Source organism: Armigeres subalbatus, chromosome 1 (genome assembly GCF_024139115.2).
Source record: "Armigeres subalbatus isolate Guangzhou_Male chromosome 1, GZ_Asu_2, whole genome shotgun sequence".
Taxonomy (NCBI): domain Eukaryota; kingdom Metazoa; phylum Arthropoda; class Insecta; order Diptera; family Culicidae; genus Armigeres; species Armigeres subalbatus.
The window spans coordinates 16,796,692-16,810,666 of record NC_085139.1 but is presented as its reverse complement, the minus strand read 5'-3'; the positions used below and the strand labels follow the sequence as shown (position 1 = coordinate 16,810,666).

The 13,975-nt window shown below is 41.0% G+C and overlaps 1 protein-coding gene across 1 annotated transcript in view; it reads left to right on the top strand.

Annotated features, from left to right (window-relative positions):
• LOC134222281 (uncharacterized) overlaps positions 1-13,975 on the top strand; it is a 340,534-nt gene that overhangs the window by 207,045 nt on the left and 119,514 nt on the right. The window contains 2 exon segments of the mRNA XM_062701427.1: positions 1,574-2,104; positions 2,197-2,308. Of these exon segments, the coding sequence (XP_062557411.1) occupies positions 1,574-2,104; positions 2,197-2,308 (643 nt within the window).

Sequence of the window (13,975 nt, the reverse complement as noted above, 5' to 3'; positions counted from 1 at the left end):
TTCCTTAATTCTTTAATTCCTAAATTCCTTAATTCCTTAATTTCTTAATTCCTTAATTTCTTATTTCCTTAATTCCTTAATTCCTTAATTCCTTAATTCCTTAATTCCTTAATTCCTTAATTCCTTAATTCCTTAATTCCTTAATTCCTTAATTCCTTAATTCCTCAATTCCTTAATTCCTTAATTCCTAAATTCCTTAATTCCTTAATTCCTTAATTCCTTAATTCCTTAATTCCTTAATTCCTTAATTCCTTAATTCCTTAATTCCTTAATTCCTTAATCCCTTATTCCTTTATTCCTTAATTTCTTAATTCCTTAATTCCTCAACTATTCCTTTAGTCCTTTATTTCTTTATTCCTTTATTCATTTGTTCTTTTATTGCTTTATTCCTCTATTCCTTTATTCCTTTATTCCTTTATTCCTTTATTCCTTTATTCATTTATCCCTTTATTCCTTTTTTCCTTTATTATTTTTTTTTCTTTATTCCTTTATTCCTTTTTCCATTTTTTCCTTTATTCCTTAATTCCTTCATTCCTTTATTCCTTTACTCTTTTATTCCTTTATTACTTTACTCTTTTATTCCTTTATTCCTTTATTACTTTATTCCTTTATTTCTTTATTCCTTTATTTCTTCATTCCTTTATTCCTTTTTTCATTCCTTTATGCTTGTATTCCTTCATTCCTTTATTTTTCATTACTTTATTTTTTTCTTTTATTTCTTTATTCCTCAATATCTTAATTCTCTAATTATTTATTTTTTTACTTCTTCAGTTCCCCGTTCTCAATTTCCTAATTCCTTAATTTCTTAACTCAATTCCTTAATTCCTCAATCCCTCAATTATTTAATTCCTTATATACTTGATTCCTAAATACTTCCGTTTTTCTATTTTCCTAATTCTTTAATACTTTAATACAATTCCTAATAACCGGTTATTGTCCTTCTTTTCAGTTTTTCATTTGCTGAATAAATGTGTTTGAAATTTTAAAGAGTTTAGTTCACAAATGATTTTTTTGTACCTTTCGAAGCTCATTGGCAAAATGCGAAGGATTCAATACCTGTAAATGAAAATGATTCTTTCCATCAATCATTTCGCTGATATGCCTCAAATTTAAAGGAATTTTCGTTTGGAGCGTCACACTTCTCGGAATCTCCCTTAAACCGAACCAACAGACAAGTCGGCGAAAAGTTCAATTTTCGTATTTACATAATTTCTGGGAACAGAAATTATAGCCAAACAACAGAAAGAAGCTGTCTATTCTGTCGAATAGCAACTCAATTTCAATGTCATATTCCGATAAGAGTGGCCGTGTCGTCATTTCCAGTGGATGACAATCGGTAAACAAAATTGCTGCCTCTGCGAATCTTCTCAATTACTTGGTGTGGAATAAGTCATATCAATAACGAACGACAGTTTCCCCAGAATTCAGACACATGTATTTTCTCTGGAAAGTCTTCCCCGAGAAAACGATATCGCCAAATTGGGGGATTTCCGACAACCTGCTTTCCCGGAATCGCAAATCTACCATGTTTACAAGCTGGTAACTAACCGTGCCCACATCCATCCATTTCCAGCAAATGCCGAACGCCCGCAAGACGGAAATCTCTAAAATCCCATCGCCCCGACCGCTCGCCGAAATCCTGGAACGTGCCCAGCGATCGATAAAGCTACCCTCGCCCCGCCGTAAAGCGTTCAAATCGATGGACCAGGCATGCGAATCCGACATAGTGGCAGCGCTGAATTATCCGTTCCAGCAGCAGCAGCAGCAACAGCAGCCACTCCATGCTGCACCGGGGGCGAGCACCGCGACAACGACGGGCGTCGGTACTCCGGCGCAAGGAACACCCGTTGGTGGCAGTTCCGGGGCCATCGCTCGGCCCGGTCCCCGTAAGATCTCCGCCTTCCAGCAGATACTGCAGAATCAACGGCTGCAGAAACGCGACTCCAAGAGTTTGGACATTGTGGCTTCCAAACTGATGGAGGAGAAGTACGGCTACGAAGAGCCGGACGAGGACAAATCGAAATCGTTGGATGATGGCATATTCTGCGGCGATAAGAACAGTGACAACAGCAGCGACGAGCAGATCAATTTAATTGATAAGAAGGTAAGATTCTATTGCACATGCAGGATTGGAGGATTGAAATTTAAATTTCCGTTTTCGGTTTTCGTTTTTGCTTTCGGTGCGGCACGCAACAGCACAAGACCTATCTCGGCGAACAGGAGATTCAGAATGCCGTCGAAGCGGCTGCCGTCATCTTCAAGAAGGTGGTCCTCCAGCGGCGCGAGGAGAAACGCACCAAAGACGAAGGTGAGTGCTTTGTGCTCGTTATTTGATACCGGTAACGCGTGGGTGTTAAGGGTTGCGGTCGTAGATGATTGAAGTAGATAGTAGCATGGGGTGGTAGAAAATTGTGTCTCGCTTTGTGGGAGTTCTACTAAACATCAACAAACTACCATTCTAGGACTGGGGGTGAGTGTGGGTTAACGGCGCTGTGCTTACTTCGTGCCACTCTGCTGCCACACTAACGAAACGGTGTACGTACATTCGAGGTGCTAATCAAGACGAAAGATTTCGTGACAATGTCACAGCCGTCATAAACTTTTGCCGCTCTGCTCCGGATTTAGAACGACGGGACTGTATTGTAGTGGTGGCTTACCGGAGAGCTTCCAAATTAACGCTTTCCCATAACACTGTCATCATCTTTTCTGCACGTATCCATTTCCATTGCTTTTTGCACCGTGTGTCAATTACTTTGCGACTGAGTAGTAGATTTGGTTTAGGTCTGACGTAAAAGTTGGGGGATAAAATATGCGTATGTGGCCCACGGGTTTTGGTAGGCGAAGCTCTTGGTGCTAGAAGGTTGGTTACGTGTTAACTAGAGAAGTAGCGAATAATTGGCCAGGGTTGTAGTAAAGTGAATTAGAACGAGTTAGGAGGAACAGTTGTTTCGAATCTAATTTCGGAGAAAACGAAATACATAATCATTGAACTTGTCTCAGCTGCCCTTATGCGCATATTTTTGCCACGTTATATTTGATCAAGATAACCCAAACTCATGTCAAATTGTCCTACTAACTATAGAATGCATTTGAAAATTTTCTCAATATTTTCATTACCTAATGAGATGAAACTTATTTAATGTAATGCTTTCCACCTGAATCAGCGTTTAGTGACAATCGAATTTCTCAAAAGAACAAATCAACTTGAGTTTAATTTTTTTGATCAAAAGTAACATAGTAGAAATATGCGTTGGATGTATAAATACGACTAGGTGGGATAGAATAATCCTGAATTCTATTACATATTTGTTACTGGACAGATTCGTATTTCGACCTCAAAATGTGTTCAGTTTTGCAATATTAAGATGAATCAATTTTAAAGAACAGGGAATTATCTTAAAAATAGAATTATTGAAAATGTATTTTATTGCCTCCGTACATTGCTCTTAGTTTTTGCCTACTTCTTACTGTGACCTTTGTTCCGAAATCTAGTTTTTATTTCCAGCTTCTGTCTCAATTCTTCTTCTGCTCAATTCTTTTTTCTGCCTTTATACACTTTTATACTTCATTCTTTATTACGTCTACCGTGTTAGTGAAGTTTGAGAAAATTTGAAATTCAATCAGACGTTGAAACAATTTCACAAAAAAAACCTTCGACATTTTTTAAATTTTATTTTAATAGATTTTTTATTCTTCTTTATTAGAGAGGCTTTCAGCTTTTGGCTGGTTCACCTAGAATTTTTATGAACAATAAAAAGAATCACAAAAAATATTTTTAAAAGAAATTCAGATAAAATGCATGGAAATATTATATTTGTAGAAGAAATAAATCATTTGTTTCTTATTGTCATTTTTTTTCTAGAAATTTGTAATGAACATTTAATAGAAATTTCATGTAGAATTGTTTGGATGAAAAAAAAATGCAAATAAAAAACATGAGGAAATATCGTTTGAAGGATTTTTATAGGATCATTCCTGGACGAAGTTTTGAATGACATTAACAAACTTTTGGAGTAATTCTTAAATTGGCTGTAGTAGATACCACCTCATGGATCACTTTTCTGATGAATGTATAGTTTTTTTTGTGCTTTGATTCTGGTGATTGTTTCGGATGGCCCTTAACCCTTTAAGAACGGATGGTTCACATTTGCCTGACTAAGCTAAGACCACATTGGAGAGCTAAAACCATCAATATCGGATGTTAAGCTTGACTATATTCTAAATCCAAAAACCTTGGGATGATTTCGTGATATTACATTGATCATTCATTCTGAATACTGATCCAATTACTAGGTTCATGAAAAGGTTGTCCAAAACGTTCTTGCGCTCAGATATCCACGTAGATATGAAATTCTTCAAAACATTCACGAGTTCAGTCTACTAGAACTCCTGCTCTGTTCGCTTCATAGAATAGCATAGTTACGATATACTTCCTAGATTGGACACTAGTGATACTCATGTTACTTCTAATCTCAATCCAGATTGTTATCAGAAATCAAGGTTGGTGTAGTCCTCAATTTCAATCTAAGATAAAAATGGCGAAAGCATGAGGATTACTATTCATGGCCACGTCCGTAAGTAGTAATGAAGAGAACTACAAAATGAAGTGTTGATGAAGTACTTGTTAACAAAAAAACCGACACGGCGACACCCTCATAAGTACCATGGAGTTGGGCATTGGAAAAGATATTAGTTGGGTCAGGATTTGCCTGTGGCTGACAATGTGATCAATTATTTTATCGTCGGTGTATACCCAATGTGGTTAAATAAGTATATGGACATTATTTATACAAGATTTGCATGATTATTGGATGTTCAGAGTTCTTCCAAACGTTCTAAAGTTTAATCAAGGTAACTACCAGACCGACAAGCACTTTATCATCGTCTTCATCATCGAACTGAACTTTACATATGCTTACTGAACTGAACTGAAACTTCAGTTCAGTTCAGTAAGCATATGCAAATCACGAGAAACAATTACCATGGATATGAGATGGTCTAACTTCTCCAAAACGTTCTCGTGTTCTCGTGGCCAAAGTATCTTCCAAAACAACAAGGACCTTTGCAATGTTATCACCTTCGGTATATACTTATTCAGATTTAATGCGGATATGCATCATGTGAACACTATATTTTTACAAATATTTGATGTTCGTGGTTCTCCAAAACGTAACCGGGTTTAGACCATGCTAGCTACCAGAACCGATCGGACCAATGCAATGTTCGAATCATTGGTATACTCGTATATTGGTAATGTATCGTGAAAACTTGATTTCCATTGATCTTGTTTGAATTGTTCAAAATTTTTAAACATGATTTCAGTTCAAGATGACTACCACATCAATAAATGGAAACATGCACTCTACGATAAACCGATTTTCATTATGTTCAAAGTTCTCTAAGATGTTCTCGAGATGTCAGGCTTTCGAAAACTCCTTTGCATTCAGATCGAAATATTTATGACGTTAACTAGAATTTTGCAACGCCCACAGCTGAATCGGTGAGATTGAACCAGCTCATACACATCACAAGAAATAATTTTCAAACCCGGAGACGAGCCATCCTCGGGCTCGACACAAAAAAAAAACAATTTTCATGTATGAGAAGTTATTCATTAAAATATTGGATGATTTTATATAATTGATGATCGCAAACCAGAAAATTTAAAAAAATGTGGAAGTCTGATGTAGCTTGAGAAAAATAATGAATGTAATCTTGTGCAATTATCGGATCTACTGGGATACTCATTAGTACAAACATTCAAGACTTGATTGATCCCATAGAAGCAATGATCTGAAATCTAGGACGTTTCGGAGAACCTCAAAGATCAAGGAGCTTGAAAAAGTGAAAACTTAAATTATTTCGATTCAACGGACCAACTTGGATATTCATCGGTCCCAATCAACATTCAAGACTGGGTTGATCTTTTGGAACTACCGATCTGAGAACCTCGAAAGAATCGAAGCTTAAAAAAGTAATGAATGAAATCATATCGACTTCATCGGAATATTCATCGGTGAAAAATGTAACATTCAAGACTTGGATGCTCTGAAGTATAAGACGTTTTGGAGGACTTGGAAAGTCCTACGTACATACAAAGCTAAATAGTTTAAGCGTGATATTGTGATATCAATGAAATAGAATTTCATTTTTTTGATTTCTTTTATAATTATAAAAGGTATTGTGGCAAGGAGTTATTCAACACACTATTCATCCAACACGTTATGGTTAAATCTATAATTCGCTTCTATTATGTAGTAATATCAAAATTGTAAATTTTGAATCCCTTCCCTTCTCACTGCGTAACCCTTTTTTGTATGAAAGATGATTTTTTTTTCTTGAATTGGGCGCAACGTTAAGACATAACCCTCCCCCTTAGAATGTTACGTAAATTGTGTTCGTCGCCAAACTCGATTAAAGTGGCATTATTTATAAGTGTATCGCGGCACTGAACTTCCCATTATTATTATTATATATAACTCAGATGAAATTTGAAAAAAAAGAAGTTAACCAAAAAACCTAATTAATCCCCTAGCGGTAATGTCGTCTTTCTCGTGCATTATATGAAAATGTATTTTGGTTATAGCTATTGAGCCCATTTTTTGATAGGGAACAATCGAGCAACATTCTCTGACGAATGAAACTTGTTGCGAGTAAATCGGTTTAGAGTAAGTGCCTAAATAAGAAATAAGATCATTTTTGATCACACACATACAGACATTTACACACACGTACCCACAAACATCATCACGCAAAAATCTAAAAAAAAATCAAACCCGTTCACATTTTAAACAATATAGGTTATAAGCTCAAATAGAAAATTGGCCTTTTGGTAGTTTTGGACACTCTACTCCTTGCCCTATAGTGATATTCTAGAGCAGCGGTTCTCAACCTGGGGTACATGTACCCCTGAGGGTACCTTCGCTGGCCCTAATGGGTGCCTCGGACAATAATGCGTAATGGCGGACATATTACAATTCAAATCAAAACTCATTGATATAATTTTGATAATTGTGTATTTTTTATTTCAAAAAAATTATATAGTACATAATATGCAATGCGATCAATAAATCCCAATTAAATCTTGCCTTCAACAACCAGCACAATGTATGAAGGGCTGCGGAACAAAAGATCAAACGTCGAATGCACAAAAGGATTTTTTTTTTTTCATTAAAGCTCGTTTGCTTCGTTGCAAGAGGATTAGAAGCATTCTTCTACGCTTCTCGGAAGCCTTCTTCCAAGCAGCTCGAAGGCCTCCTTTCAAGAGGCTCGGAAGCCTCCTGGGCACTTAAGAAGCCTCCTTTCAAGTGGTTAGGTTGCCTCCTTTCAAGAAGATCGTAAGCCTCCTTTCAAGAGGCTCGGAAGCCTCCTTTCAAGAGGCTCGGAAGCCTCCTTTCAAGAGGCTCGGAAGCCTCCTTTCAAGAGGCTCAGAAGCCTCCTTTCAAGAGGCTCAGAAGCCTCCTTTCAAAAGGCTCAGAAGCCTCCTTTCAAGAGGCTCAGAAGCCTCCTTTCAAGAGGCTCAGAAGCCTCCTTTCAAGAGGCTCAGAAGCCTCCTTTCAAGAGGCTCGAAAGCCTCTTTTCAAGAGACTCAGAAGCCTCCTTCCAAGAGGCTCAGAAGCCTCCTTTCAAGAGTCGGAAGCCTCGATTCAAGATGCGCAGAAGCCTCCTTTCAAGAGGTTCGGAAGCCTCCTTTCAAGAGGCTCAGGCCTCCTTTCAAGAGACTCTGAAGCCTCCTTTCAAAAGGCTCAGGCTTCTATTCAAGAGGCTCAGGAAGCCTCCTTTCAAGAGGCTCAGAAACCTCCTTTCAAGATGCTCAGAAGCCTCCTTTCAAGAGGCTCCAGAGCCTCCTTTCAAGAGGCTCCAGAAGCCTCATTTCAAGAGACTCAGGAGCCTCCTTTCAAAAGGCCCGGAAGCTTCCTTTCAAGAGGCTCGGAAACCTCCTTTCAAGATGCTCGGAAGCCTCCTTTCAAGAGGCTCGGAAGCCTCCTTCCAAGAGGCTCGGAAGCATCCTTTCAAGAGGCTCGGAAGCCTCCTTTCAAGAGGCTCGGAAACCTCCTTCCAAGAGGCTCGGAAGCCTCCTTTGAAGAGGCTCGGAAGCCTTCTCTCAAGAGGATCGGAAGCCTCGCTTCAAGAAGCTCGGAATTCTTCTTTCAAGAGGCTTGATAGTATTAAGTGGCTCAGAAGCTTCCTTTCAAGATGCAAAGGAAGCCTCCTTTTAAGTGGCTCGAAAACCGAAGCCTATCTACAAGAGGCTCAGAAGCCTTCAATTAAGAGGCGCGGAAACCTACTTTAAAGGGATTCAAAAGGGCTGTGGGCTGTGAGTTGTGGAACAAAAGATCAAACGAAGAAAACGTCGAATGCACAAAATGATATTTTTTTTCACTAAAGCTCGTTTGCTTCGTTGCAAGAGGATTAGAAGCATTCTTCTACGCTTCTCGGAAGCCTTTTTCCAAGCAGCTCGAAGGCCTCCTTGCAAGAGGCTCGGAAGACTCCTGGGCACTTAAGAAGCCTCCTTTCAAGAGGCTCGGAAGCCTCCTTTCAAAAGGCTCGGAAGCCTCCTTTCAAGAGACTCGGAAGCCTCCTTTCAAAAGGCTCGGAAGCCTCCTTTCAAGAGGCTCAGAGCCTCCTTTCAAGAAAGCTTTCTGTCAAGGGGCACGGAAGCATCCTTTCAAGAGGCTCAGAAGCCTCCATTCAAGAGGCTCGGAAGCCTCCTTCAAAGAGACTCAGAAACCTCTTTCCAAGAGGCTCGCAAGCCTTCTCTCAAGAGGCTCAGAGCCTCGCTTCAAAAGCTCAAATTCTTCTTTCAAGAGGCTTGATAGTATTAAGTGGCTCAGAAGCTTCCTTTCAAGATGCAAAGGAAGCCTCCTTTTAAGTGGCTCGAAAAGCGAAGCCTATCTACAAGAGGCTCAGAAGCCTTCAATCAAGAGGCGTGGAAATCTACTTTAAAGGGATTCAAAAGCTGAAAGGAGTTTCCCTTCAAAGGGCTCGGAATTATTTTTTAAGAGAAATAGAAGCCTTCTTTCGAGAGGGGATACCTCAAATAATGCAAAAGTTCGAAGGGGTATCTCTTAAGAAAACGGTTGAGAACCGCTGTTCTAGAGCTAACGAAATATTCTGAAATTCAGCTCGTAAGGCATGTGCAGCAACGGCCTCCAAAATGTCTTCCGCTTAAATTAAAAATCTTGTCAACAGACCATTAGTCACCTGTCAAGATATACATTTCATTTATTTAGCTTACATCTAAGCAGATAACACTGAATCAACAATCTGACGCCACAACACACGGTTCGAGGCCGCATCTCTCCATCCTCGAATGCGCCCTACGCTCGCCAAGTCGTACTGTACCAGGTCAGCCCACCTTGCTCGCTGTGCTCCACACCGTCTCGTACCTTACCTGCCGGATCGGAAGCGAACACCATCTTTGCAGGGTTGCTGTCCGGCATTCCTGCAACATGCTTTGCCCATCGTACCTTCTGGATGCTATTCGCCATAGAGTTGGGCAAGCACGTGGTTCATCCTTCTCCGCCACATACCTTCATGCGCACCGCCAAAGATGGTCCGAAGCACCCGTCTCTCAAATACTCCGAGTGCTTGCAAGTTATCCTCGAGCACGGTCCAAGTTTCATGTCAGTAGGAGACTACCAGTCTTATGAGCGTTTTGTACATGATACATTTGGTGCGTTGGTGAATCTTTTTTGACCGCCGTTTCTTTTGGAGCCCGTAGTAGACTCGACTTCTACAAATGATGCGCCTTCGTATTTCACGACTAACATTGTTATCAGCCGTTAGCAAGGATCCATGGTAAACGAATTCCTCGACCACCTGAAAAGTGTCCCCGCCAATCGTAACATTGTTCTCCAGGCGGGCCCTATCGTGCTCGGTCCCGCCCACTACCATGTACTTTGTCTTCGATGCATTCACCACCAGTCCAACTTTTGTTGCTTCACGTTTCAGGCGAGTGTCTGCCACCTTTGCAAATGTTTGGCCGACAACGTCCATGTCATCCACGAAACAAATAAATTGACTGGATCTGTTGAAAACTCTTACCCCGGCTCTCCGCATGACACCAATGTTGAACAACAGGTACGACGTACGAAAGTCCATCACATTGTTTCACAGTCACATCACAGTCCCCAGCGCGATTCAAACGAAATGGAGTTTTGCACACCATCCACCGTTGCTTTGATCAGTCTGGTAAGCTTCCCAGGAAAGCTGTTTTCGTTTTTATTTTTCCATAGCCCTATTCAGTCAATACTGACGTATGTAGCCTTGAAATCGATGCGTTGGGACCTGGTATTCACGGCATTTTTGAAGAAATTGCTGTACAGTAAAGATCTGGTTCGTTGTCAAACGGCCGTCAAAGAAGCTGGCTTGATAACTTCCCACGAACTCATTCACAATTGGTGACAAACGATGGAAGATGATCTCCGCTGCCTTTACTTTCACTGCCTGTTCTCTCAGCGTCATTCAAATGTTCCTTGTAATGCTGCTTCCACCTTTCGATCACCAACGTTCGTCTGTCAAGATGCTCCCATCCTTATCCCTGCACAACTGGGCTCGCGAGCACGAAGCCTTTGCGGGAGGCGTTAAGCTTCTGATAAAAACGTGTTTCTTGAGAACAGCACAGCTGTTCCATTTCCTCGCACTCCGCTTCTGCCAGGCGGCGTTTTTTCTCCTTGAAAAGGCGGGTTCGCTGTCTCCGCTCCCATCTTTAGCGTTCCACGTTCTGATGGGTCCCTTGCTGCAACGTGACCGCCCGCGCTGCGTTCTTCTCCTCCCCAATCTTTCTGCACTCTTCGTCGACTTCGTCCCACATACCCGACGTTGTTCTCCGCTGCGTTGTTAATGACTGCTTTTACTGTATCCAACAGTCCTCAATTGGGGCCTCATCGAGTTCACCCTCGTCCGGCAACGCTGCCTCGATATGCTGCTGCAGTGGATGCTTCAGTCGCTCTAGCTCGTAGCGCGGCTGCCGTCAGTACCGAACATTGTAGATGACGGATAGTTTTTTGCGTAGTTTAACCATTACCAGATAGTGGTCAGAGTCGATGTCAGCGCCACGATATGTCCTGACGTCGATAATGTCCGAGAAGTGCCGTCCATCAATCAGAACGTGGTGGCGATCTGTCGATTTGTGATTCTGTCTGCAGTGGTGATCTTCAGGTGTACCTAAATGTAGGCTGAGTTGGAAGTAAGTCATATTCTTGGAGGCAGCAAAATCAATTAGTCGTAGGCCGTTTTCGTTCGTTAGCCGGTGGACGCTGAACTTCCCAATAGTCGGTCTAAACCAAGGATGCTAACGATCATTCAGTAATTTGCGTTTGATCTTTTAGTAGTTTGTCAATAACACATTCCAGAAGCTGAATTTAAAAATATGTTGTATGGTGGACTTCTAGTGCAAAGGTCGATTAGTAATGGAGTTATAGCTATAGTTTTAGTAACTTAGACTAAATGATAACAAAATTCCAATCATTTAGTTTAAGTTACTGCAACTAGCGCTGTAACTCCGTTATTAGTTGAATTCTAATAATAAACCATTAGGCAAAGTTGTAGAAAAGCCTTCGAACTTGAAGTCCACCATACAACATATTTTGAAATTTAGCTTATGGAATGTGTTATTGACAAACTACTAAATGATTGAACGCAAATTACTGAATGATCGTTAACATCCTTGGTCTAAACTCCTTCTCTTAGTCAACCTGAGCGTTCAAATCTCCTACGATGATTTTGACGTCGTGGCTTAGGCGCAGCTGTCGTACGAGGGCTACTTTGAATTTTTGATTATCTGAAAAAAATAAATGAAATAACTACCAAATTTGAAACAGAAAGTTGTCATCCAACTATCAACAATACACCCGAATGGTATTACTGTCTACTTACAGTAATTTACGTTATAATTTTTGTATCAAACTGTCCAAAGTAGCCCCCGATTTGTCAGCCCCGCATTGCGGTATTCACGTTCCAGCTGCGCGTTGAATGTGTCCTTATCATCATCAGTGCCTCCCGAGTGTGGGCTATGGACCTTTACTAAGCTAAAGTTGAAGAACCGGCTTTTGATCCTCAAATTGCACTTTCTCACATTGATCGGCCACCACCCGATCACGCGTCTTTGCATATCACAGTTTTGGTAGAATATAAGATGGTATGATTACCTCTAAACGTTCGCACCATTGATCCCCTCCTCGGACACTCGGTAAGATTTCCACCTCTGGAGAGGAACAAACCCCCCTTCCCTGTAAGCAAACGACCATAATTCCCACCGGGGTTGGTTACTCGATCTTCCTTAAGGTTTCTCGTATCCCGGCTAGCACCAAGAGGAGGTAGGGATGGGAGTTGCAGGGTAAGATGCTGAGAACCGCGAGATGGGGTCTTTTTTATTCCGTCAGGTACGCGAAGTACCAGCTTTACCCAGCATTTGCCGTGCAAAACAGATGGACTCGTACAAATTTTTTTTTTTTTAATAAAAATAAATGAAAGTAGTCGTTTACGATTATATTGCTTTTGAGCATGTAGTGCAATGGTATACGATCTATTCCATAGGGGTCTGTGAGGTGAAAACGCATTTCATCGAGCATTGAAACAATTCGCTGAACCTGTATAAGACGAGCATAGTACTATTCCATTTAATTTCGCCACGATGTAATCTTAACAGATACGTATTTCAACCTCAACTGTAAAAGTCAAGTACGAGACACTGAAGACGGCCTTACAGTTGAGGTTGAAATACGTATCTATAAGGATTACAACGTGGTGGAATTAGATGGAATAGTACTAAACTCGTCTTATGACAGGTGGAGATATTCCACTAAAATAGCTTAATACTTGATACTTGATGGGCTACAGCTCTTCGATGAACCTACGCCAAATGGAGTATCCTTCTCCACTGGACTCGATCCTGGGCCAATCGCTTCCAGTCGCCTAAACAGTCGCCCTAAGCCATCAGGTACGCGGCCGTACGAACAACGTGACCAGCCTACCGTAGTCTGCCGTGTTGAATAAGCAATAATATCCTGCCCTTTATACACCAGATACAATTCGTGATTCATGCAGCGCCGCCAGTACCGTTCTCCTGTTTACCGACGATTATTGTCCGCATCAACTTATGCTCAAATACTCCGAAAGCTTGTCACCTTCCCCTTAAGGGGGCCGCATGAGACAGAGACAAAAGTGAAAAGAGGTGAAGATGGTACTGGTCCCCATTGGATGGTCCCCATCAACAATTGGTTCAAACAATATAGTGGACCCATAAAAAAGCACTACATACTCGGAATAATTGCAACAAAATAAAATCATAAATTTCACATGCATTTTAAACATGTATACTTACGCTAAGTGTACTTACGCTAAATCCTTAACCTAAAGTTTAATTTGTGTGTGTGTCAGTGTCACCGTGTATCCCTCGGTGACCGCAAACCTTGATGTCTGCCCAGACAGAATGCGAATGCTTGCCGGCCCACGCCAGCTATCCGTGCCAGCCACCAGTCCACCATCGCTCTGGAATGCAGCTCACAGCACACGCCACATAATTGTATGCAGTGAACGAAAGGCCTGTTAATTAAACATCAATCATCACTTCGTTCGTCACTGATATCACGGTTCGGAGTTGCTTTTCTTAATTTTCATTTTTCAATCTTACCGATCTCTAATCAAATCTAAACTCTACTCCATCACTGTTGCTTCTCGGTGCAGATACCAAATATGGGCTAACCAGCTGCAGGCTTTCATAACTGTAGGTGGATAAAATTAGCACTTCGGTTTGAACCAGCTTCTCAGAGCTATTACCTGGCCCTAAGCCATAATCAACACCACTGCACTGCACTTCGTTTTGATCTATTCCCGTCGGTCAGGCAATCAATCACAAAATACAACTTGCTTGAGCACTCGCGCGTATGCCTGCTTGGCAGTTAACCGACAACTAAAGGGAAGATCAGATCGGATATCTCTGCCTACCGATATATGTGGCTGATCGTTGTTT